Below are 26,963 nucleotides of genomic sequence, written 5' to 3'. Positions count from 1 at the left end.
TTTAGAATTACTTAAAATCAATATTGATTCATATCGTATTACAGAAATGTTATTTTGTAATAAGAACGAAATACAATAGGCCCGACATTTGTAATTAGGTGCAATTTTTTAAGACAAGTTATATGAAACTTGCATTGTATTGAATGTGGTTATTTGTGGATTTATATACAATTCCCAGTTTTCATGTATTCTCTATATATTTGGGTATTTAATATACAGTGAAACCTCTCAAAATAGGACCCTCTGTAATCAGATTTTCCTCAAAACCAGACATTTTTCAAGGTCCATTTTTAAAAAATCAATAGAGTACTATAATATTTATTAACCTCTCGAAACTGGATACTTTTCAAAACCAGACTTTTTACTTGGTCTTGATGGTGTCCGCTTTAGAGGGGATTCACTGTATATGTACAATACAATACATATCATATCATTGCAGTATGTGAAAATAGTGGAGGTATAAAATGGAAATAAATAATCCCACCCCAACTTTTCTTTTGCATCCAACACACTATTCTGCTATTTTTCTGAATCTACATGTACATTCACCTCCTTAAACAAGCCTTTTTCAATAATTAATTCTAAAACTGACTTTATAAAACACCCAAAAAGGTATTAGTAATGAATGGAGTATGCCTTTTATATATCTTGCCATTCATTTATTAAAGCAAACATATAAATTACATTAATGTTTATTTCAATTAATTTTTGTGTATTTTTAATGAAAAACAAGTGCCCCGAAAATGGTGAAAATGGCCCAAAAGTGTTTGGTCTACCATGCCTTGCCAAATTTCTAGGGAAATCACTATACTGGTATATGTAAGGCAACAGAAACCTGTTGCTGAAATCTTTGGACTGATGCAGGTGGGGTGAGCCATAAATACAACAACAAAAACCGAGAAAAAAGAAGATATTAAGATTAACGTTAAAAATAGGACATACCACATTACATGTACCTGTAAGATATGGAGGTAGAGAGAGAGTGGTGATGGAGAATATTTTTTAGATTATATGTACAAGTTTCTCAACAGCTAGATATATTAATTTTGTTTTGGAGTATACATGTACAGTGTTATTGTGTAATATGAATGGGAAGGAAATGTCAGTGTGGAACAACTTGCCAACACATACTGTTTTAATAAATGCTGTTTAAGTGTTGTGTCAAACACATGGTATCCTTTAAGTGTATGTGTGATGGCTAATTTAAAGTGCTGCATGCATGCATACACCTTTGGCTCAGTTGGCAGCCCTAGAATACCGGTATGTGCCATTTTCAGTAATGGACAATATTATACACATTCGTCCTTATGGTTTGACGTGAATATGTGATCGCACAATACGGTTTAAATTGTAACACGCTGGGGTGGGATGTAGTCCAGTGGTAAAGTCACTTAGTGCTTGCTTGATGCACGGTTGGTCTGAGGCCTTGTTCTATCAGTTAAAGTTTATTTTGTTTAACAACACCACTGGAGCACATTGATTAATTAATCATCGGCTATTGGATGTTAAATATTTGGCAATTCTAACACATAGTCATCAGAGGAAACCAGTTACATTTTTCCTAATGCAGAAAGGGATCTTTTATATGCACTTTCCCACAGACAGCATACCACAGCCTTTGTCCAGTTGTGGTACATTGATTGGAACGAGAAAAACCCCATCAGATGAATGGATCCACTGAGGTGGTTTGATCCTGTGATGCAAGCACTCAAACACCTCAACAGTTAGATTGTGGCCAGGTTTTTTAACAAGAAATGCCAAATATACAGTTAGTTCTGTAGAAAAACGATTCAGTTTACAGTGGACATAACCATATGGAGTTTTTAGATTTGTGGGTGTTGTTGTCTATTTGATGCCCGCAAATGTTTAATTTTTTACCTCAGGCTTAATGCCTTCGGTCAAAAGTGACATTAAATTTGTGGGATCAAATAGACAGATCTAAAAACACCATATGGTTATCTCCTAATTGACAACTATACAGTATGACAATATGAGTTTCCATCAAAACATAAACTACATGCCCATTTAATAGAATATTAAAATTATCCTTTGTGTGATATACACTATGTCAGATTGCAGGAAAATCACTTTTTTCCTGTCAAAAAGGCATACATGGATATATCGCATTTTGGAAATTAATGCTTCAGTTGGTTTTTTCTCATCTTGTGAATTTATTGATGTATGACAATCATAAATTTAGTATAAAAAAGCTTCTAGGGATTTTCTGATGGGATTAGGAAAATCATCACATGGGTAAATTATACTTGGAATATTTTTACAAGCCACTGAATGAAGCAGTATACTGTTACACCACTGTTGAATTAATTTATTAGAACAGACTTAATTAAATATACATACATACATGTGTATTGGGAATTTTTGACACAAAAATTCTGAATTTTCAGTGCAACTTTCATTTATGGAAACTATAGGAGCCTATGTTTGGATGCGCAGAATGCCTGGATAAATCCCTTGCTTCACTTACACTATATGTATATGATTTTAAATATTTAAATATTTACAATTTATGACTGTCACAAAATATGAAAAAACACACCCAAGAAAACAAACCATTTCTCCATCTATATAGGAATAATACCTAGTAGTAGTGGAGTACAGCTGAACTATTAAACAATTTGTAGCTGGTCTGTCGATGCAAGTTACACCTGTAACTTGTTATACCTTATGTTAAGCTAATTAAATTCAGCTGTCTTTCAAATCTAGCTTGAGGTATGATGGCATAGGATCGATCCTCATCAATGGACATAACTATCAGATATTCCACCAGTGTTTGACAACTCAAGACAACTGGTGTATATCAAATGTCAGTGGAATGTCTGTATAAAAAAGCCCACAGTGTTAATCTATACCGCTAATCAATTTGGCTTTCTATGCTGAAGAATGTTCATAGTTTAGTGATCAATCAGTTGTTAACAGGTGAAATCATTTAAAACATTTCTAAAACATTAGTATTGAGTAGCCATAATAATAATAATGAGGAGGTAACTCAATTAGTACACAACTATTCTCCCCTGAGGATTTCTCTACAAATCAATAACAATATATAATGTAATATGTTATATAAACAATACAATATATATATTTTAATGTATATATAAGCAAATATCAGGCTTCTAAAATTGATAATGTTCTTAGTGTATTGCATACACTTTTTGAGTCTAGTTTTGCATTATAACCAGTTTTTCATTCACACATTAAATTATGACATTATTTACATTGCCATGATGGGTTATGCAAAACGAAATAGGTTATCTGAAATTTTTTATATCTCACAAACTTGTTGGTTTTGTTTAACGACACCTTTACTAAAGACAAACAGAAATTCTCCTACAATCATAACTTCATGTCCGATTTCCAAAATTCAAAAAAATAAAATGATATACTCACCAAGTACAATTCAAATCTGTTGTTAAATAGCAAATTAAGTTATTTTGAAATTTTGATTTTGAGTTGCTAAAGGCTTTAGTACACATTGATTAATAAACATAGGCTATTGGATGATCAAACATTTGGTAATTTTGAAACCTAGTCAGCATAGGAAACCCACTGGGTGTTTTTCCATTAGTACGAAAGGATCTTTCCATATATCCACCTTCATGTCTCAAATAAGAGGACAAGGCCATTTTGCCTCGACCAACGGAGATTTGTTTTAGGGCATTATAATACAGCCAAAAGGCAGGGCAACAAGGCAACCTTCAACAAGTGTATTAATATTTATAACACAACAGCACACATTAAAAATAAATAAGTCTGAACAGTTCATGTTTTTGTAATAAAACAACTTTTGTCGTGTTTCTTATGATGGCCAGTGATTAATATGCAAAATAAGGCCAGTTTGACCATAAGATTCTGTTTACCTTTCTGGACACTGGAGCATATGATTAGGGCATTGTGGCCATTTTTCACATGGTCACCATTAAATTTGAACCCTTCAGTTTCCCACAGGCAAGACAGTACATACCAGTCCTTGGCTTTTGAAAAACCATGGCGAGTGAAAAATCGCACACTTCAAAATGCTTAGCCGAGTGAAAAATCACACTCATCAAAATGCTAAGACGAGTGAAAAACAAGCATTATTAATTTATCAAGTAATTGGTAATGTACATTGTAAATGTAGAGACCTATGTTGCAAAAATTAACCAATAATGTTTTCTTCTAATTTTATGTTGTTTGGTTCATTAGTATAATGACTTCTTTTCCCTTTCTGGAATGGAGTTATTCAAAAGAATTTAAGGGTCAGACGATATTTTCGATATTATTTTCTGAATGTCAGTTATATTAGCTAGACCATAATGTCACGCATGGTATTGTTCCATTTTGACGAAAGTGGGTCTAAGCAACCCATAAATGAATTAAAATCCACTGTCATTTGACACTGTCGACTAGTTCTAATGGCGAAAACATGTTTACATTTGCACGTAAATTAGGGCGAAAGCGAAAGGTCTGCTAAGTGCCCATAACTTGCTTTTTCACAAAGCGCTTCATTTGCATGCTTTGCATGTGTATTCCATGTTCCCAATGCTGAATTTCCATATAATTGGAGCTTGCGTTCGTGTACGGTGCACACTCCAAATTCGACAATGGTACGACGTCAACTGACTATCGAAGATCGAGGAAGGGCTATTGCTTGGCTTCAGGATGGCAATTCGCAAAGAAATGTTGCTCTGAGACTTGGTGTCAGTCAGAGTGTCGTTGGCCGACTGTGGCAACGGTACCAAGCAACGAATTCTGTTCGAAATCGTCCACGTTCGGGAAGACCCCGAAGCACTACAAATAGAGAGGACCGCAACATCACCAATGTGGCTCTACGTCAATGCACAACCACTGCACGCCGATTACGTGACAATCTGCGGACTGCGACTGGAACTCGAGTGTCTGATCAAACCATACGCAATCGTCTGAGAGCCAATAATCTATGCTGCCGTCGCCAGGCTGTTCGACCACCACTCCTACCACGTCACAGAACGGCCAGACGTCACTGGTGCACGCTTCATCTGCGGTGGCAACGTGTTCAGTGGGGTCGAGTGATGTTCACTGATGAGTCCAGGTTTAGTCTCCAGTTCAACGACGGTCGGGTTCGTGTCTACAGACGTCCTGGGGAGCGCTTCACTGACGTTAACGTTAGACAACGTCACCGGTTCGGTGGTGGCAGCGTCATGGTGTGGGGCGACATTTCTATCCACCACAGGACCCCCCTCTATGTGGTGGATGGCAATCTGAATGGAATCCGCTATCTGAATGAGATTATCCGGCCGTTGGTTCTCCCAGGCCTTCAGCAGATTGGCGGCGGGGCAGTTCTGCAGGATGACAATGCCAGACCCCACTGCGCCAAGGTGGTAACGGACTTTCTCAGACAACAAGGTATCGCCAGGATGGATTGGCCAGCATATTCGCCTGACTTGGCCCCAATAGAGCATGCCTGGGACGAATTAGGCAGGAGAGTTCGGGATAACCATGCCCCTCCGGCCAACCTTCATGATCTGGGTCAACTTCTTATGGCAGAGTGGCAGGCCATTCCCCAAGAGTTCTTCAGACGTCTGATCAACAGCATGAGGCAATGATGTGTCGAGTGTATTCGCACCAGGGGTGGATTCACACACTATTAAACGAATGTTCTAATGTGTAAAATCCATGTTTGACAACCTTCAACTTTGACAGCATGTCATGTGACTTTCTTGTATACAGTGACGTTTATTTGTGTTTTTTTGTAAATATGGAACAATAAATTAAATTTTTGGTGTAGTTTACATCATCAATCTAATACACACTAAAACTTATTTGGTTATAAATTTTTGACCCTTAAATTCTTTTGAGTAGTATATATAATCATGACATAAATGATGCAGACAAATTGATTTTTTAATTACAATGTGTACTCAGATATTTTGATGCACCTAATTATAGATACCGTTTCAGTGTTAGATGGTTTGATGAATGTGCAGCTAAACATGTGTAGGAATAAACTTGCCTTGAAGTTCATTATTATATATAACGAACATGATTAGGATAGTTGGAATGGGAAAAACCCACTGGTTCTGAGGCGGTTCAATTAGAACTACGACCCAAGTATCTTAGGTATGCACTACCGACTGAATTAGATATGTTATATTATTATTTTAATTTTTTAAATAACTCGTTAAACGTAGGCCTTCAATTAGTTCAAGTGATAGTGTTGGTTGGGGCACTGACATGCACATGGCATTTTTAATTCAACAATTACGCAGTCAGTTCTCCTCCCTCAACATTTTGTAACATGTCATTTTACCTAGCACTGTCAGTTAGGAATGGCTCTGGCATCTATGTCAAGTCGGGGTGAGGTGTAGCCCAGTGGTACAGCGCTCGCTTGATGCGTGGTCAGTTTGGGATTGATCCCCGTCAGTGTGCCCATTGCACTATTTCTCGCTCCAGCCAGTGCACCATGACTGGTACATCAAAGGCCGTGGTATGTGCTATCCAGTCTATGGGATGGTGCATATAAAAGATCCCTTGCTACTAATTGAAAAGAGTGGCACATGAAGTGGCGACAGCGGGTTTCCTCTCTCAGTATCTGTGTAGTCCTTAACCATATCTGACGCCATATAATCATAATGTGTTGAGTGCGTCGTTAAATAAAACATTTCCTTCTTTCCTATGTCAAGTCAGCGTTATGTTATTGATCTAGAATGGTCCCAATGTTGTTGATAAAAAATATATATACAAACTCCTGACAAAATCTGTCATTACAAAGGATTTTATTCCAAACGAGGGATGCCATAATAAAGGTAATCTAAAAAAAACCCATAATTTTAGACACCATCACTCATAAATGCATAACAGCTTGTTAAATAGACCAGCTGTGTGCGTGCAGCTAGAGTTCCAAGAGTAAAAATAATCTGACCCCGATTGCTCTGATTGGTCAAATGCCACAGAATACTGGCGCATCAAATCATGTAACGGTCACATAGTCTGTGACTTTCTAACATACGTATTGAAACAAACAACAATTAAATAGTTGGTATGATTACTGTTACTATAGTTTGAACACATATATATATATATATATATATATAAATAACAAATGTACATCCATTAACCTCTGGCTGAAATACAGATATTTAAATGCAGTTTTATTTGACTTTTTTTTTTAAAGAGAATAAAAAGAGAAAAATAATAGATGTAAAAAAAAGAAAAGATACCTTTGTTTTGGCAAATGAGACCTAAGCCTATTCTTACATACTTATTATCATTTCTTTTCCTTCTTTTTATTATTCCGTCTACTTTTGAATTGTCTTTGTCTAAATTTCATTTCTTTTTTAAGGAAAGTAGAAAGTTACACTCTTGCAATTTCCGGGACCTCACGTAAGCTTTGTAGGCTAACAGTTATGAACTAATTGAGACAATTTTACGGATTTCGCTGATTTCTATAACGAATTCATCTGTGTATGCTACAGAAGCCACTATTTAATTCATCTCCATTTTTTTTCAATACTATATGACGTTGTGATCTATTACCTTACAATAGTGGACTGTTTCTAATTAATAATAAATTAAATAGGCAAAGGAGTTCTGATTGGATTGAAACATCTTCGGAGATGTCTATTAAACCAGTGTTTTTCCGATTTGTATAGCAAAGATAAGTACCAGTTGTATATTAAAAGCTTGCATGGATGCTGCCATTCTCGTCACATTTTTTTTCTGGTATTATTAAACGGGTTTTTCTATCAGCTACATATGGTAAATAGTGGCAATCAATATATAGAATTATTTTTATGTGCACTGTAACGTGCGTTATTTTTCACACTCGCCAGATTGAAATTACGTGCGCTGTATGAGCGTGGTCGCACCCGCGCACCTTAAAAGACAAGGTCTGACATACCACAGTATTTGATATATATTGTACCAGTTGTGGGTCACTGGTTGGAATGGGAAAACATTCATAGAATGGCCTGGTTCACTGAGATAGTTCGATCCTTGGACCCTATCAGATCAGGCAGTTACTAGATTCTGCCCCCAATATATATCGGGTGGCCCCCAAAAAACAATGACCATATTGAATATGGAATTGGCTAAAACATTTGGGAACTGTATTTCACTCTCATTACTATATGGATATTTGCCACATTCAGTGACAATTGTAGGCCCATATAGGTCAAATAGCAACAGATTCAAAATTGTAAGTAAAAACAAAAGTGACACCAAAAGGTAAGATGCGTCTAAACTTTTCACTGAAAGGTGTGAAATATCAAAATTACAATCCCCATACTTTTAAAATAAATGTTCAGTAGGGTTATCAGGGTTTTTTTTAGGGGGTGGGGCGCCACCCAATATATATATAAATATATATATATATATATATATATATATATATATATATATATATATATATATATATACACACACACACACAGGGTGAACCTCACATGGGTGGCTGTCTCTGCAGTGTCACAGGATTTTGTACAGGTCATGAAAATCCTGGAGAGTCATAGAATTTGCTACTGCCATTTTCCAGGCCTGGAGAGTCATGGAATTTTGAGTAAAAGAAAAGGAAGAAATGTTTAATTTTACAACACAGTCTCGGCATATCATTTACGGTTATATAGGATCAGAGAGTTAAAGACCTCACTGATAATATGAGAAGAAACCAGCTGCCACGAACCATTCCATGAGCTAGTTACCTACTCTTTTTAATTAGCATCAAGGGATCTTTATGCCATGTTAAATATTTCCACTTTATAAGCTGCTTATGTATATCATTTATTACTATGCGGCATGTGCATGTTCTGTAGCCCTGTATTGATTTTTCTTCATATCATCAAAGTTATTACATATTTATGACCAGTGCTATAAAGTGGCTCCATTTTCACATTTCCTTCCTTTTATGACTCGAATGACTCACCTACAATATTTTATGATTTTTGTGTTTTGTGACCTAGAGTCTCAATTCATTAAACTCCCACAACTTTGCCATCTCATAGTGCGATGCAAGGACAATGCAGTGTTGCTTAAGAGGGCTTTTATGAATTAGGCCCATGTTTTACAAATATCAGTGTGGTCCTTAACCATATGTCCAACACCATATAACCGTAAATAAAATGTGTGAAGTGCGTTGTTAAATAAAACATTTCCTTCTTCTTCATATAGTCATGGATGCAGTGCTGCAGCTATTATTTTATTTTAATAACTCAAGAATGAGCTCAAGATATATAATTAAAGGAAAGTAAAAGTTTGTTTTGTTTAACAACACCACTAGAGCTAGAGCACATTGATTTATTAATCATCAGCTATTCGATGTCAGATATTTGGTTTCATTAGTAACAAGGGATCTTTTATATGCAATATGTCCAACACCATATAACCGTAAATAAAATGTGTTAAGTGCGTTGTTAAATAAAACATTTCCTTCTTCTTCATATAGTCATGGATGCAGTGCTGCAGCTATTATTTTATTTTAATAACTCAAGAATGAGCTCAAGATATATAATTAAAGGAAAGTAAAAGTTTGTTTTGTTTAACAACACCACTAGAGCTAGAGCACATTGATTTATTAATCATCAGCTATTCGATGTCAGATATTTGGTTTCATTAATAACAAGGGATCTTTTATATGCACACACAGGTATCCCCAAACAATGACATGGATATGTTGTACTTACATTATATATATAACTATAGTATTTGTATTAGGCAGGGCTTCTAGAATTTTATAAAAATCCACTAGCCATGGGATCAGTGATTTTAAAAATGTACTAGCCATGATTAAAAATGTACTAGCCCTACTTTAAATAGATACAATTTTACTAATAGTAATAATCAGATATGTTACCTAAAGAGGGAGACTGAGCTTAAAGATCCTTAAATTGGGGTAAAAAGAGGGGGCAAGATATTCATATTTACAAAATATGTAAATGCAGCATTTGAAAAGGGATTTTTTCCACTAGCCGTCGGGCTAGTTATAGTAATTATTTACTAGCCTAACACTGAATATCACTAGCCATGGGAGTGGGGCTACCAGAATCTAGAAGCCCTGTTAGGGGTTTCTGTTTGGGGGTACCTGTGTATGCACCATCCCAAAGACAGGATAGCACATACCACGACCATTGATATACCAGTCATGGCTGGAATGAGAAATAGCCCAACATATAGGCCCACCGACGGGAATCGATTCCAGACCGATATAGTGCATCAGGTGATCACTTTACCACTGGGCTATGTTCCACCCCTAAAGGAAAGTAATACTTGGTGACACCCCTGCACATAATTATAATAAGCTACAGCTTATAACTTTTTAAGTTACTAGGTGCAGCACCTAGTTATAAAACTCTTCCGGACTGAAATCTTTAATGATATCACACATATACAGTGTCTCAGACTTCATTAGGGTCTCTGCATCGTTAAATAATGCACATTTCCTTCATTAGGGTCTTGAATCTAGACTCTAAACCTTTTAGCACAGGTCCTGGTCTTAAGAGTAAGAGAAAAAGATTTTCTTCAACCATAATGGCTGTTAAATGTTTAACTATAATAATTAGCAGCAAGTTATCTTGTATATACATACAGAGAAGCCACTCTAAACCTGACACCCACACCCATGGCACAAAGTCAAAACTCTGTGTTTAGGAGTATTCTGTTTAGTTAGGTTATGTACTGTACTGTTTTGATGGAATTCCGGTTTGCAGAGCATCAGGTTTGGATTGGTTTACATATAGGCAATATATAAGATGATGCATGTAAACTGGATGGCACGTTCCACGGCCTTAATTGGACAAACCAGTTCAGAACACTGGTATAAACAGTACAACCCGAACATCCCACAACTCATTGCATCTTAACTTAAGTAAACACTTTATATTGCTAAATCACATTCCATGTACTACCTCATTATACCATACAGGGGCGTATGCTCCCCCCCCTCCCCCCCCCCCCCTCCCCCTCCTGTTGAAGCAAATGGCCCGCTTTCAGAACTAAAACATACAGGTTTATACATGTGGAGTTTCTGGTGGTGCAAAACAAAATAGAAAAAGGTCCACTTGGTTCATATTCAACTCCACCCCCCCCCCACCCCACCCCCTCCAGGTCCAGATCACGCTACGCCCCTGCCATACATCATGAAATTAACGTGTCCCTAAATTAATGCAAATGACTAAAATGTGACATGAAATTAATGCGAGTGACCTCCCTTGAAATATTACTTTGTACCATAAGAACCTTAGTTTCTGAACACCTCAGTTAAATCTGAGTTACAAATGTTTTCAGTGATATCAACTCGCCTTTGACAATGCAACATGTTTGTGTATCAAATCAATGGTGATTTCTAAGTGATAATGAAAAAAGCCACTCGCAAAGTGGTACATGTATGCATACATGCATATATATATGGTATAGTAAGCATTGTGAATGTATGCATACATGTATGGTGTATAGTAAGCATTGTGAATGCATGCATACTTGTAAAGTTGTATAGTATAGTAAGCATTGTGAATAATCTAAACACTAAAAACTAATTCTTTATGTTCAGATTCACACATGGTTAATCTTCATGTTGACTTATATATGGTGAAAGACACTTATACAACTGTCACACATGGCCCACAGCTAGTTGGGCTATTGATTCCATAATTGGACTGTTACATACCCTGAATTGTGTTTTACAAATATATTAATTAATATTTGATTTTTTATTTTGTTTGAATAACCTGTTAGATATAAAGCCCACATCTGCTCACATTTTTCTCATTAATATCATGATCACATTGATTTAGTATTTGTAGTATATAAATGAAAGGAAAAGATTTAAAAAAATATAAATTCCAGCACCAGGGTCTAGAGTGAGATAAAGGTGGTTTTTTGTTTAATGACACCACTAGAGCACATTGATTTATTAATCATTGGCTGTTGGATGTCAAACATTGGGTAATTTTGACATTTAGTCTTAGAAAAGGAAACCTGCTACATTTTCCCATTAGTATCAAGGGATCTTTTATATGCAACATCCCACAGACAGAATAGCACATACCACAGCCTTTGGTATACCAGTCACGGTGCACTGGCTGGAACGAGAAATAGCTGACGGGGATTGATCCTAGACAGACCTCACATCAGGCGAGTGCTTTACCACTGGGCTACGTCTCGCCCCTAGAGTAAGAACACACTGCTAAACAGAAAAGCATAAACAAATCTTTTGTGAATATGCCCATTGACGAGAGCTGGGACATAGCCCATGAGTAAAGCACTCGCTTGATGCCTCTCTAAAAAAAAAAAAGCTGTCCCTATATATAGCACTGTAACAGATTAGTATACAGTTACGTGGTATTTCTCAGTTGTAACCGACTCTGTTATTACTCTAGTTTCGAATTCCAATCAAGTTGCTGATCAGAATGGATCATACTAAAGGAGAATACTTTAAAAAAAAAGTTTGGTCAGTAAATTTCAACGCGTTTGGATGTTTTGTATCAGACCCATTTAATTCGCACAAGATGAAATCCTGCGAGATGTTAATGCAATTGAAATGGTTTCAGTAAGAATTTTCACAACCATAAGAAATAAATTAAAATTTTTGAAAAATGTTATTTACTTATTTGTTACAGTAAGCACTATCACCTGAGAAAATTTTGAAAACCACGCATTGTAAACAAGAAACATGATCGCAAATGAACTATCAGTTATGGGAAAACAGCAAAAAACAATACGAGGCTTGATGTATTGTTAGCGACTTATTTCAAGGGCTGCTGATGCATTACTGATCTATAAGGATGAATCCCAGTTAGTGGGCTCATTGGGCTATTTCTCAGTCCAGCCAATCCTGCACAACCTTGTGCCATAGACACCATATGGTATGCACTATCTTGTCTGTGGGATGGTGCATGTAAAAGATCCCTTGCTGCTAATAAAAAAGAATAGCCTATGAAAAAAGAAAGAAAGAAGTGTTTTATTTAATGACACTCAACACATTTTATTTATGGTTATATGGCGTCAGACATATGGTTAAGGACCACACAGATGTTTTTAGAGGAAACCCGCTGTTGCCACATAGGCTACTCTTTTATGACAGGCAGCAAGGGATCTTTTATTTGCGCTTCCCACAGGCAGGATAGCACAAACCATGGCCTTTGTTGAACCAGTTATGGATCACTGGTCGGTGCAAGTGGTTTACACCTACCCATTGAGCCTTGTGGGTTTGGAGTCGGTATCTGGATTAAAAATTCCATGCCTCGACTGGGATCCCAACCCAGTACCTACCAGGCTGTAGACCGACGGCCTGCCACGATGTCACCGAGGCCGGTGAATAGCCTATGAAGTGGTGTAAGTGGGTTTCCCTTTTCATTATCTGTGTTGTCCTTATCCATATGTCGGATACCATATTTAACAAAAATTTAAAATTTGAGTGCATCTTTAAAGAAAACTTTGCTTTCTTACTCTGATCCCATAAATAGGATGTGAAAATATACCAGAACATGGGATGGGAGGGGGGGGGGGGGGGGGGGGAAACATGAGGTTGTCAAGAGCAGTTGATCCATCTCAATCTCAATCAATCTCTCCTCAGTGTGCTCTATTGGTGTCGTTAAACAAAACAAACTTTAAGTCAACAAACTTTAACTTGACTTTGCTCCTGAAATATGGCCAACTGAATTGCAGCATATGGCAACATCTTTTCCTTGATGGCCTTAATAATGTATTCTCAATTTCTGCATCTCTCAACACACTGTTATTCAGCAGTCTGTATGGTACATCTCCAAACTGTTAACATGTTAATTATCAGGGGATCAGTAATGCTAAAACAGGTTAATTGGAGATCTTTATTTCTGCTAGATGTCATCAGTTGACGTCCACCTGATCTAGAATTTATACGAGAAGATTGCGAAAATGCCAATCAGTGACGTCCGGATGACTGAATCAGCATGCTCCTTCAACAATAGACTGGTATCCGTGCATATTAATCATAGTCTGTCGTGTAATAAGCAAATAATCATGACGAACGGTTCATTTGTAGCAGATTGGCAGTGTACCAAGATAATACTTCCAAGGTGGAGCACATGTATCCAGCCAGATTCACTGACTGGAGATCTTCTTTTATTCAATTAATTACCTCAAGGTTGTGCGATCAGTATCAAAAACTGGCTTTAGTAAGACTTGTCATTATTTAGTACATGGTTCGACAGGGACCATTTTGCTCAGTATAGCTGTGATTCGCTCTGCGTGTTTCAGATATTGCCACACAATTCTAATATATGTTAAATAAAAAGGATAGTGGCTAATAAATTTTTGTCTTTGTCTTGATGAAAAAAAAAGAAAAAAGTTTGGTTTGTTTAATGACACCACTAGAGCACATTGATTTATTAATCATCGGCTATTGAATGTCAAACATATGGTCATTTTAACACAGTCATAGAAGGGAAACCCACTACATTTTTCCATTAGTAGCAAGGGAACCTTTATATGCACCATCCCACAGACAGGATAGCACATATCACAGACTTTGATATACCAGTCGTGGTGCACTAGCTGGAAGAAGAAATAGCCCAATGGGCCCACCGACATGGAGCGATGCTAGACTGACCGCTCATCAAGCATGTGCTTTACCACTGGGCTACGTCCCGCCCCTTTTGTTTTGATGAAGACAAAAAGTGAGATATAGGTACATGTGTGACTTATCTGATGGTGGCAGTGGTGTCGGCGTCAACTTTTCCATTAAAATTTTACATTGGGATCAGTTTCTCACAAACTACATGCATAATTAAGTTCTGTAGGTCAATGAAACTAATTAGTAGATAATTTGCACCAATGGATATTTCTCATAGTGCACTGAAAAATTTAATGATAGGCGAGATATTTAAATCTGTGTATTTCTTGTCTCAATGTTTATGTTTATGGGTCCATTTCTCACAAACTATATATAAAAAAACAAGTTTATTTTGTTTAATGACACCACTAGAGCACATCGTTTAATTAATCATCGGCTATTGGATGTCAAATATTTGATAATTCTAACACCTAGTCATAAGAGGAAACCTGCTACATTTTTCCTAATGGTTCTTTTATATGCACTTTCCCACAGACAGGAAAGCACATACCATGGCCTTTGACCTGTTGTGGTGCATTGGTTAGAATGAGAAAACATCCAGTCAGTTGTATGGATACACCGAGGTGGTTCGATCCTGCGATGCAGTCATCTTAAGCGAGCACTCAACTGTGTGAACTAAATCTTGCCTAACCCCTCCCATCCCCCACACATGATAAATTAAATTCTAGACCAATGAAGCATGCTTTATAATTGTGTCTATCAATATTTATTTTCATTTGAAGAATGCATGTATATTTTTGTTTTACATTTACATGTAGGTCCATTTCTAAAAAACTGTTATGCAAGTTTTAGATCAATGAAACTTGATTTATGGTTGCATCTATGAATGGTTATCCTAAAAAATGTTTTAACTGTATTAAAATTTTAATACGTTTTAAAAATTAATATATATTTTTTAAATTATCATTTTGTGAAATGAATATTTGTAGATGTATCTGCATATATGAATGAGACCGTGACTGTACGTAACAAAACAACTAATGATATAAGAATTCGGAATTCAAAATTTTTGGTTTGAAGCAAAATGTTCATTGTTGTGGCTGGATTTAGCACACTGGCCTTGTTGGTGCACCATTGGGCTATTTTTCATTTCAGCCAGTACTCCATAACTGGTGTCACAAAGGCTGTGGTATGTACTATCCTGTCTGTGGGATGGTGCATATAAAATATCCCTTGCTGCTAATCGAAAAGAGTAGCCCATGAAGTGGCGACAGCAGGTTTACTCTCTCAATATCTGTGTTGTCCTTAACCATACATGTATGTCTGATGCCATATAACCGTAAATAAAATGTGTTGAGTGCGTCGTTAAATAAAACATTTCTTTCTTGGTTGGTGCATGTAGTGGTTAAGTCATTGAACATAATTGGTACTGGGTTCTCCTTCTGGTATCGGCTCACATCCAAAGTGAGCTTTAAAGCCATGTCTGCATCAACCTCTCTCACTAACCACTAACAAGTAACCACTAACCCAATGTCCTGGATTTTCAGATTGTTTTTCCTTCCAACCATGTGCAGTACACCACAGCTGATACACAAAAGGCCAATACTTTCCTGTATATCCATGGGAAAGTAAATATTAGAAGGTTGCTTGCTACTTTGTGGTAGGAGTAACCTATGTGGTGCCAACGGGTTTCCTCTCAACCATGAGTCAAAATAACCATTAATTTAATTGTTATACACCAAATACACTTAGTTTAAAGGGACGATCAGTTTCGGATAACATACAGGACTGAAAATAGGCAGTAAGATATGGCCAGCTGTTATTATTTAAAACAAAAACCAGCAGGCTAAAATATAACCTGCTAAGAAAAAAGGAAAAAAGGTCTCCTGGAAATAAGATATCAGATATGGCTAGGGGAGGATTTAGAATATAGTGTGTGCAAAATTATAGGATCTCAGAGATGTATTGTAAAGAATTAGAATATAACAGAATCACAAGAAATGAGATAATCATGCATACGTCTATCCTTTGAAAAGTGACGTACAATATTTTTGACGGATTTTTAGCAGCTAAATGGTTTTTCACTTTTTACGCACCACTTTTTTTTCTAGCCCAAACATATGTCTGGTCCAAACTTTTAACAGTAATATACTAAGATTCTGTTGCGTAATATCGATCAATAATGACATTCAGAAATGTGAGAAAGATTAAGAAACCCATCAGTTCTAGAAATATTGACTTAGTAACATGACGACTAGCGATAACAACAAGCATTTTATGTGACAGTAATGCCATAGAAAAACAGGTTGATATTAAGAAACCTGACATATTTGTTTACATTTATCAGCATTGTGTGCGTGTGACAGGAAGCAGATGTCTATACCTCTTTAAGATGTGTTTCAGTTTGTGATTACAGTGGTTGAATATAATAATAACCTAAGAAAGGATAGGAAAAGTGGTTTAAGAACATTTAATTCAGCCCATTTTTAATTTTTTTTAAGGTAACTGCATGCCCTGAGTGGGCAGCCACTGTAAGATGTTTGTGACAAACAAGAGGTGTTTTTGGCTACTAAAATTGCAAGCTAAAATATATTTTCTTGTTCAGAATACCAGCGTCTGTATATCCAATGTATTTGCCATTGTGTGCTGATGTTTGTAGAAGTATTATAACTATTTCATCACAGACACACATAGCCAATTCTGTTAACTTTTGTTTTATCACAGACATACATCCACAGTGCTATTAAATATCTCATCACAAACATACATCATATTTTCTATTAACTATCTCATCACAGACATACATCCCCAGTTCTATTAACTATCTCATCATAGACATATATCCCCAGTTATGTTGACTATTTCATCACAGACATACATCCCCAGTTCTATTAACTATCTCATCACAGACATACATCCCCAGTTCTATTAACTATCTCATCACAGGCGTATATCCCCAGTTATATTGACTTATTTCATCACAGACATACATCCCCAGTTCTATTAACTATCACCACATACATACATCCCCCGTTCTATAAAATATCTCACCACAGACGTATACATCCCCAGTTCTATTAACTGTAACCACAGACATACACCCTCGATTCTATTGACTATAACCACAGACATATATCCCCAATTCTATTAACTATAACCACAGACATACACCCTCCATTCTATTAACTATAACCACAGACATATGCCCTCCATTCTATTAACTATAACCACAGACATACATTTTGCATTCTGTTGACTATAACCACAGACATACACCCTCCATTCTATTAACTATAACCACAGACATACACCCTCCATTCTATTAATATAACCACAGACATACACCCTCCATTCTATTAATATAACCACAGACATACACCCGCCATTCTATTAACTATAACCACAGACATACACCCTCCATTCTATTAACTATAACCACAGACATACACCCTCCATTCTGTTAATATCACCACAGACATACACCCACCATTCTATTAATATCACCACAGACATACACCCTCCATTCTATTAACTATAACCAGACATACACCCTCCATTCTATTAACTATAACCACAGACATACACCCTCCATTCTATTATTATAACCACAGACATACACCCTCCATTCTATTAATATAACCACATACATACACCCTCCATTCTATTAATATCACCACAGACATACACCCTCCATTCTATTAATATCACCAAAGACATACACCCTCCATTCTATTAATATAACCACAGACATATACCCACCATTCTATTAATATCACCACAGACATACACCCACCATTCTATTAATATCACCACAGACATACATCCTCCATTCTATTAATATCACCACAGACATACACCCACCATTCTATTAATATCACCACAGACATACACCCTCCATTCTATTAATATAACCACAGACATACACCCTCCATTCTATTAACTATAACCACAGACATACATCCTCCATTCTATTAACTATAACCACAGACATACACACTCCATTCTGTTAACTATAACCACACACATACACACTCCATTCTGTTAACTATAACGACAGACATACACCCTCCATTCTGTTAACTACAACCACAGACATACACCCTCCATTCTGTTAACTATAACCACAGACATACATCCTCCATTCTATTAACCCTTCATTCTATTAACTATCTCACCACAGCTGTACATTCAAAAGAGTACCTCTAATAACATTTACAATCCTAGTTATGCAGTCTTTTGTGTTTGTGTTTTAACTGTAATAATAGTGAGAGGTTTTATGCATTTTTATCTTGTAATCAATATATACATTGACAAGATTCCATGATTGGACAGATTTTTTATGTTTTCTGTTAGTAACAAGATATACAGAGCTAGTGATATTAGCCTAGCTTATACTCGACTCATTTACTTCAGACTAGAAATTCAATTGCATTTTTTTTTACATTAATTTAATGGTTAGTTTCAATGCAGGTTATAGAAAAAAAACCAATTTGTGATGATAAACAAAAAATATTGATGTTAACTTTTTCATTACCTTATGTTATATTTAAATATCTTTTTTTTATTTGTAACAGGCAAAATATTTTCCATATTTTCTCTATTCTATATTGGTGTAACGTACAATACTATTGGACCATTTGATGCTTACAAACCAATGGCCTTATCACAATTTGACAAACAAATTAAATGATGTTATGTACATGTAGTTTAAAGAGATTGTGTTTATGTGGCTCTCCGTTTTCAATGTTAAATTTATTTTTAAAATGTCATTTTAATGCAATTCATTATAGTTTATTTAGCAGAATAAAGATAACTTTTGTTTTTAAGTATTATCTGTGAATGTGATTAAAATACAAAGTTACAGCAATACTCAGAACACTGCGTAAAGTGGTTTACACCATTTCTATACATGCATGTGTGTCAAAAAGAAAGGCTTTTAGAGAAAAAAATAGCTGCATGGGGTAATAAATAGTATAACAAACTCTGAAACAGTTATTATCACATTTTTGTCCCACGTAAAATAATTTTCTTTTGTCTCACTCGCTAAAGCTCTTGACAACTAAAAATTATTTCACACATACAGGACATAAATTTGATAACTGGTATTATCCTCTATTTATTTAACACATAAGGCAGCCAGTATTCTGAATATTCTAAGGTTATACGCAAAAATCTAGTTTTTCTCTTACACAATCCTTGTAAAAAATACTGTGTGCGATTTGTGATATAACCCCTAAATATTTCACATATTGGTATTATTGCAATATTTAGAATTATGTACAGACAGTTTATTGGCTACTCTATGGTGATAATCTAACTGGTAAATGTTAGACCCAAATATCTGTAAGTTTTTAAAACTTCTGAAATTGGTTGCTGCTAAATATATGTAAGAACAATGCAATTAAGTGCAAACCTGTAAATCAGTTTTGGTCGGAAAAGATGTTAAAATAATGTTTTAACTTTATCTTTGAGGATATACCGGCCTCGGTGGCGTCGTGGTTAGGCCATCGGTCAACAGGCTGGTAGGTACTGGGTTCGGATCCCAGTCGAGGCATGGGATTTTTAATCCAGATACCGACTCCAAACCCTGAGTGTAGGTGTAAACCACTTGCACTGACCAGTGATCCATAACTAGTTCAACAAAGGCCATGGTTTGTGCTATCCTGCCTGTGGGAAGTGCAAATAAAAAATCCCTTGCTGCTAATCAGAAAGAGTAGCTCATGAAGTGGCGACAGCGAGTTTCCTCTCAAAATCTGTGTGATCCTTAACCATATGTCTGACACCATATGACCGTAAATAAAATGTGCTGAGTGCGTCGTTAAATAAAACATTTCCTTCTTCCTTTGAGGATATATACATGTATACTCTTCAAAAAAAGTAGGTGAACTCTAATAAGAATTTACAATTGCCAAAATTGTAAGGTATATTAGCTGTGGGAAATGGTTATATGATAATAGTTAATTAATTGGGCAAACATTACAACTGGTAGTTCAGTATTACAGTAGGTTTTATGACCATCAAAGATCTTGAAGGACGATTGGGGTCAGAAGTGAAATTTGAAAGTTGACGTTCTTTTATCAGTAAATCGCAAATTCAAACAATAAAAATGAATAAAAACAAAACAATAACAACTGCATGATCAACAGAATGAAAAAGATTAACAAAAATAATGTTCCACAGTGATTAATGGACCTTCCTGGAAATTGTCAAAATCGAGAATGACACCCCACACACGTGTACGGGGCAACTGCGTGATACATGTTGTCAAAACATATAACATTAATATTTTCGGTTCCCCTACTTTTTTTGAAGAGTATATATGATATATCTTACTGCACAATTGTGTCTGTTGGGTACCGTTTATCTTAGAGCTGTTTTAAAAATGTATTCCACTTGCTTTTACTCATTAAATACACTTTTAAACAACTCGTAAGATAAATGTTATGACAACTCATGTACTAGTAGTAGTACATTTTATACTCTCTCTTTCTCTCTCTCTCTCTCTCTCTCTCTCTCTCTCATCTCTCTCTTTTCTATATATTTTTATATATATATGACAAAAATGGCCATCTATAGTTTAAAATGAGTTACAGTGTCATTAAACATACACTCTTTTCCTTTTATTTGTTGACAGGTTATAATGCACAAGACGTACAGCAGTGACCATAAAGTTTCTTAATATTCTACTTTTCTTTATGTGTATATTTGTTGGTTATTCAAGCTCTACTCATCTTTTATTCAAAAGTACTAAACATGATCACATGCAAATAAGTGCTTTCTTTTACCACTGGGACAATAAACTGGGGCATATTTTATTTTCAGTGTTTAGTTCCATTAGCTTTAATAATTGCTTTATGACTTAACAGAAAATATAATCGCTCGGAAGCTATCTTGATATTTTGTTTTCTTAGGGTTTTTTTCTCTTCATAGACTAATGTGTAATATTAAAACTACATGTACAATGACTTATTAATAAAGAAAACCCCATATAATATGGCAGCAAGTCCCCCCCCCCCCCCATCTCCCTCTCTCTCCCCCTCTCTCTCTCTCTCTCCCAGGTCTGTCTCTTAATCCATCTCTCTCTCTCTCTCTCTCTCTCTTGGTCTCCCCTCTCTCTCTCTCTTCTCTCTCTCTCTCTCTCTCTCTCTCTCTCTCTCTCTCTCTCTCTCTCTCTCTCTCTCTCTCTCTCTCTCTCTCTCTCTCTCTCTCTCTCTCTCTCTCTCTCCCTCCCCCTCCCCATCTCTCGCATATATAATAGTTTAGCTATTTATTGTGTTGTTATTTTTCTCTGTGTTTATTTTCAGTTTTCTCTCGACACCTGTTGTCCAAACCGAACTGCACGCCTCGTGCTGTGGAACAGTTTCCACGAGACATCTTCTCCCAGGACCAGCGATCTCATGGAGCCATCTTGATCCACATCTTTATCGTGCTATACATGTTCCTGGCACTCGCCATTGTGTGTGACAGCTACTTCGTGCCTTCTCTGGAAATCCTCTGTGAATGTAAGTAGCATTCAGATACCACCATTTGATTGATTAAGCAGGTAGGTGCTGGATTAGTGTACTTAAAAAACCTGACTTAAGGCTGCATGTCGGTACTGCATTTGCATTCCAATACTGGGTCTTGCCTAGACTGACTTTTAATGACAGGATGAGGTTATAGATGGGAGTACGGCCACTGTACGGGCATCTTTAGCATTAACCACCAACAACTGATGATTAATTCACTGTCCTGGGCACCGTTTTACGAAGCGATCTTAGCACCAAGATCACCTATGCAGGGCAAAATATTTCATGAGAACTGTTGTTCTGTTCGTGTGTCAAGACGACTTTAAAATCACAAGAACCGCCAATCGGTTACGTGGTCAACAATTACATTTCTAAAATTAAAAGTACCATATACCCGCTAAAAATAACACTAGTAGCCATTTATTTATGGATTAATCATGCACTGCTTCAAAAGTGGCCGACATGAGATTAAGGGATGCCTGCTTACGAAAAGCACGTGGCCGCCAACAAGGTGGGAATGACCGACTTTGATCCTTGATTGTCCCGCATTGTCTCGGCCATTGGGTCACATTTGAGATGAATCTCAGAGTTCATGGATTAATTACGATGTAATTAGGAAATGTATTGATTAATAACGAGTCATCCAAAATAATTTAAGAAACAAGAAAACAAGTCTTTATTATTTTTTTTAACCATGAAATTAAATAAAATTAAAAGTATTCATTTCTGCATGTATGATAGATAGTATGGTATTACGTACGATCATGAATTTTACAAAAACACATAACACAAACTTTCCTATGTTTTACATGCAATTGCCATTCGGCAAGGATAATTTTATATTCAAATATCCGAAAACACGTTAAAAAACACATCCAATTAACCGTTGGATTTTGTATTGTCATAATGGCAAATGGTTCCGTGCAGGACAAACATATTCAAATATCCGAAATATACAATAATCCGACATCCAATTAAGTGGATTTGACTGTATCAGAAATGAAAGAAAAAATCAGTTTATTTTTAAATCCATTTGAACTACCAATATAACACAGAACCATAGTTCAAGTGTTTTAGGATTAGGTAGGCCTAACTCATAGGTTACAAGAACTATATTCACATATCCGAAAAATCGGTTACCTAAGTAAAACTCATGTGAACTGATTTCCGGTAACCTAAGATTTTGAAATATTGTCCCCTGAATGACATCAGATGACATCAGTACATCAGATAGCTATGCACTTAAGGTGATCTTAGCAGTAAGATTGCTTCTTTAAGCAGGGCCCTGTCCTGGACAGAAAGTCCAAATAGCTCGAATGTGTGTCCAGGACAATGTGTTAGGACCTTAGTAGGCATGAAAAATCAAATTAATATGAAGTAAAATAAAACCTTACAGTTAATAACGACCCATGATTCTCTTATATGTCCATTACAGTACAGTACTTAGTGTTGAGAATGAGATGTTCAAGGCATATTGTATTGTCACAGACCACTGACCTATTTAATGGTCTAACAAAGTATTACCTGAACAAAAACAATTTGTTTTGTCCCTAAATGTACTTTATTCAACAATCTTCATAACCACCATACTCCATTTATTAATGATATTTTGTAAAAATAATTGAATTATGGCAATGGTCCATAATTCAAAAACTGAAATTGCCGAGAGGGTTGACATGGATTTCAGTCCATCATGGTTCAGTTAAGGTGATGTAATAGCTAGATTTTGTTTTCAACAATCAATGTAGTTTTTATTTATTATCCATTTTTAGAGAAATAAGGTCATTAAATCTGTGACAGTATGCCTTTCATGCTTATAGAACATGAATTTCTGTGCAATTGGTATGTTCTTAGGGACAATTATAAGCAAAATAATTACACCTTTTGAACTTGTTAGTAAATGTTTGTTTTTTTCTTCAAGAAAACATGCTTCCGATAAATTTCATTAATTTCATTCTGATAGACACAGGAATCATTATTGCAATTTAGGTACACAGACATTTAAAAAAGAATCTGCATAAGCATCTTCAGTTAAAGATGGAGCACATGCAATTAGTTGATAATTGTGCAAAAAACTTTGCATCAAACATCATTAAAAAGACACCAATGACAGTAGTTTGTCTGTTGTTCCACAGAAAATAAGAAGGCAAAAATTGCATCATCATCATCATTGTCATTACTAAACATGTCTTGGGAAACACCAAAACTGATGACATCAAGGTCTTGGTGCACAAAAAATGTGATGTTTATCACAAATGTCTTGGCATTGTGAAACAAAGAATTATGTGCATCATACACAGGAAAATGATTTACAATTTTTTTTCGTTTAACAACACCACTAGAGCACATTGATTTATTAATCATTGGCCATTGGTAATTTTGACATATAGTTTTAGAGAGGAAACCTGCTACATTTTCCCCCACAAGGAGCAAGGGATCTTTTATATACATCATCCCACAGACAGGATAACATATACCACAGCCTGAGATATACCAGTCATGGTGCACTGGCTGGAACCAGAAGTACAATGTAGCCCAATGGGCTCACCTAGGGGGATCACTTTACCACTGGGCTATGTCCTGCCCTATCATATACACAGGATGCAGTACTAGAAATGTATATACACATGTATTCATATTGTGTGTGGAGTGACCAAGAGTTTTTGCCTGCTGTGTTTTTGATTTGGCTACGGTCCAGTACATATGTTGGCTGTGATAAAAGTGATTGTGAATGCAAGCTGTGGTTTGTCTTCTGCAAATGAGACATGACAGGTGATGAACTGATGCAACGTTTGAAGATTACTTGGAAATACAGATACACTATAATTCAGCACCCCAGAATCTCTGTACCAGCTCTCCAGATGGTTCAAACATATTTGTCATGGGTTTAGTGGTGGTTGTCATATACTTGTATGTTATATATTAAAGTAACAACATATTGCATTAAACATAACCTTGTAGCAAATAGCTGATTTTTATACTTTTTTCTGCCTGTCTGTCTGCCTGTCCGTCCATCCGTCCGTCTGTCCCACATGTTTTCCGGATGTTTTTTGCAGAAGGCTTTGAGATATTGAGCTGAAATTTTGTGTATAGTTTCATCATGTACTGTTACCCATTTGTGATAGAATTATGGCCCTTGGACTTTGTTTTCCGGACTTTCTTTTCAGAAGACCTTTAGATATTGAGCTGCAATTTTGTGTATATGTTTATCGTATATTGTTCGGATCAACTGTGACTTTCATGGTGATTTACCCATTTTTAATGAAGTTATGGCCCTTGAACTTAGGAGATGTGAAAATGTTTTTTTTCGGATTTTTGCAATGCCTGGAGATATCAAGATGAAATTTTATATATATAGCATTATCATTTGTATATAGCTTTACAGATCAAGTTGAAGTTTTGTGGTGATTTACCCACATTTCAGAGTTATGGCCCTTGAATTTAGGAGATATGAAAAATTGTTGGGCCCAGTAGGAGACATGTATTTCTTTAACAGTAATCTTAAAATGCTTGTTTTTAATATAGTGCTGTTTAGCCATATTCATTTGCCAACCATTATTGATACTAAAGAGTCATTGGACCAACACTGAGTAATCCATACATGCATCTGTTCCATTCATCCATCTGTATGTACATCCATGTGTGCTTCTGTCTAACAGTACATCCATCCATCCATCCATCCATCCATCCATCCATCCATCCATCCATCCATCCATCCATCATCCATCCATCCATCCATCCATCCATCCATCCATCCATCCATCCATACATCCATCCATCCATCTGTGTGTATGTCCATCCATGCATTCATCTTTCTACCCATGTGTACTTCCATCCATCCATGCATCCATCCATCCATCCTTCCATCCATCCATCCATCCAACCATCCATCCTTCCATCCATCCATCCATCCATCCATCCATCCATCCATATGTATGTACATCCATGTGTACTTATGTCTAACAGTACATCCATCCATCCACCCATCTTTGTGTATGTCCATCCATGCATTCATCTTTCCACCCATGTGTACTTCCACCTATCAGTACATCCATCCATACGTCCATCCATGCATCTATTCATCCATGTATGCATCAATCATACATCCATGGATCTATGCATCAATGCATCCATCCATGTATCCATCCATGTATCCATCCATCTATGCATGCATCCATGCATCCATGCGTCCATGCATCCATGCGTCCATCAGTCCATCCATCTTTGTTTGCTTCAGTTATATCACCATGACAGGTCATTCAGAACATAAAACACTGTTTTTATCTTCATCCAACTGAAATGACATTTAGATATTGAGCAAATATTTTGTGTCATGGATATCAGTTTTAATAACACAGCTGAAGGGCGGAATTCACCGCTGGTTATCAGTATCAAGTGTTTCCATTGTGTCGTGATGTCCCACCGGGAGAAGCAAGCTTCTCAGCTCTCTATTAAATTGATTTTCAACTGCAATGAACCCGATGTGGTGGCATGGGAAGTGTAGAAATGTCATCAGTATTATAACTGTGTGGGGTTGTGGTTCTGTCACAGCAAACGATGGCACTTTACCACAATATAAAACAATGCTATACACATATATGATTTGTTGTCTGTTCAATGTAGTGGATGGGAAGTGTAGAAATGTCATCCGTATTACAACTGTGTGGGGTTGTGGGTCTGTCACAGCAAACCATCGTTTGCTGTGACCACAATATAGAACAATACTATACAGATGTATGATTACAATTCCATATTAATTCTATTAGTACTACACTGACCTCTGTCTCACTAACCACTAACAACAAACCACTAACCCTCTATCCTGGACAGACAGCCCAGATAGTTGAGGTGTGTGCCAAGGACAGCATGCTTGAGCCTTAATTGGATAAGAACGAAAAATAAGATGAAATGAATGAGAATATCAGTGTCTATATATA

The 26,963-nt window shown here is 36.3% G+C and overlaps 1 protein-coding gene across 1 annotated transcript in view; it reads left to right on the top strand.

The window, feature by feature from the left end:
• Positions 1-26,963, top strand: part of LOC121384202 (sodium/potassium/calcium exchanger 3-like) — a 78,515-nt gene that overhangs the window by 3,268 nt on the left and 48,284 nt on the right. The window contains exon 2 of the mRNA XM_041514477.1: positions 21,823-22,020. Within this exon, the coding sequence (XP_041370411.1) occupies positions 21,823-22,020 (198 nt within the window). The remainder of the gene's footprint in view (positions 1-21,822; positions 22,021-26,963) is intronic.

Source organism: Gigantopelta aegis, chromosome 10, assembly GCF_016097555.1.
Source record: "Gigantopelta aegis isolate Gae_Host chromosome 10, Gae_host_genome, whole genome shotgun sequence".
In the NCBI taxonomy this organism is placed as follows: Eukaryota; Metazoa; Mollusca; class Gastropoda; order Neomphalida; family Peltospiridae; genus Gigantopelta; species Gigantopelta aegis.
This window is presented reverse-complemented; position numbering and strand designations above follow the sequence as displayed.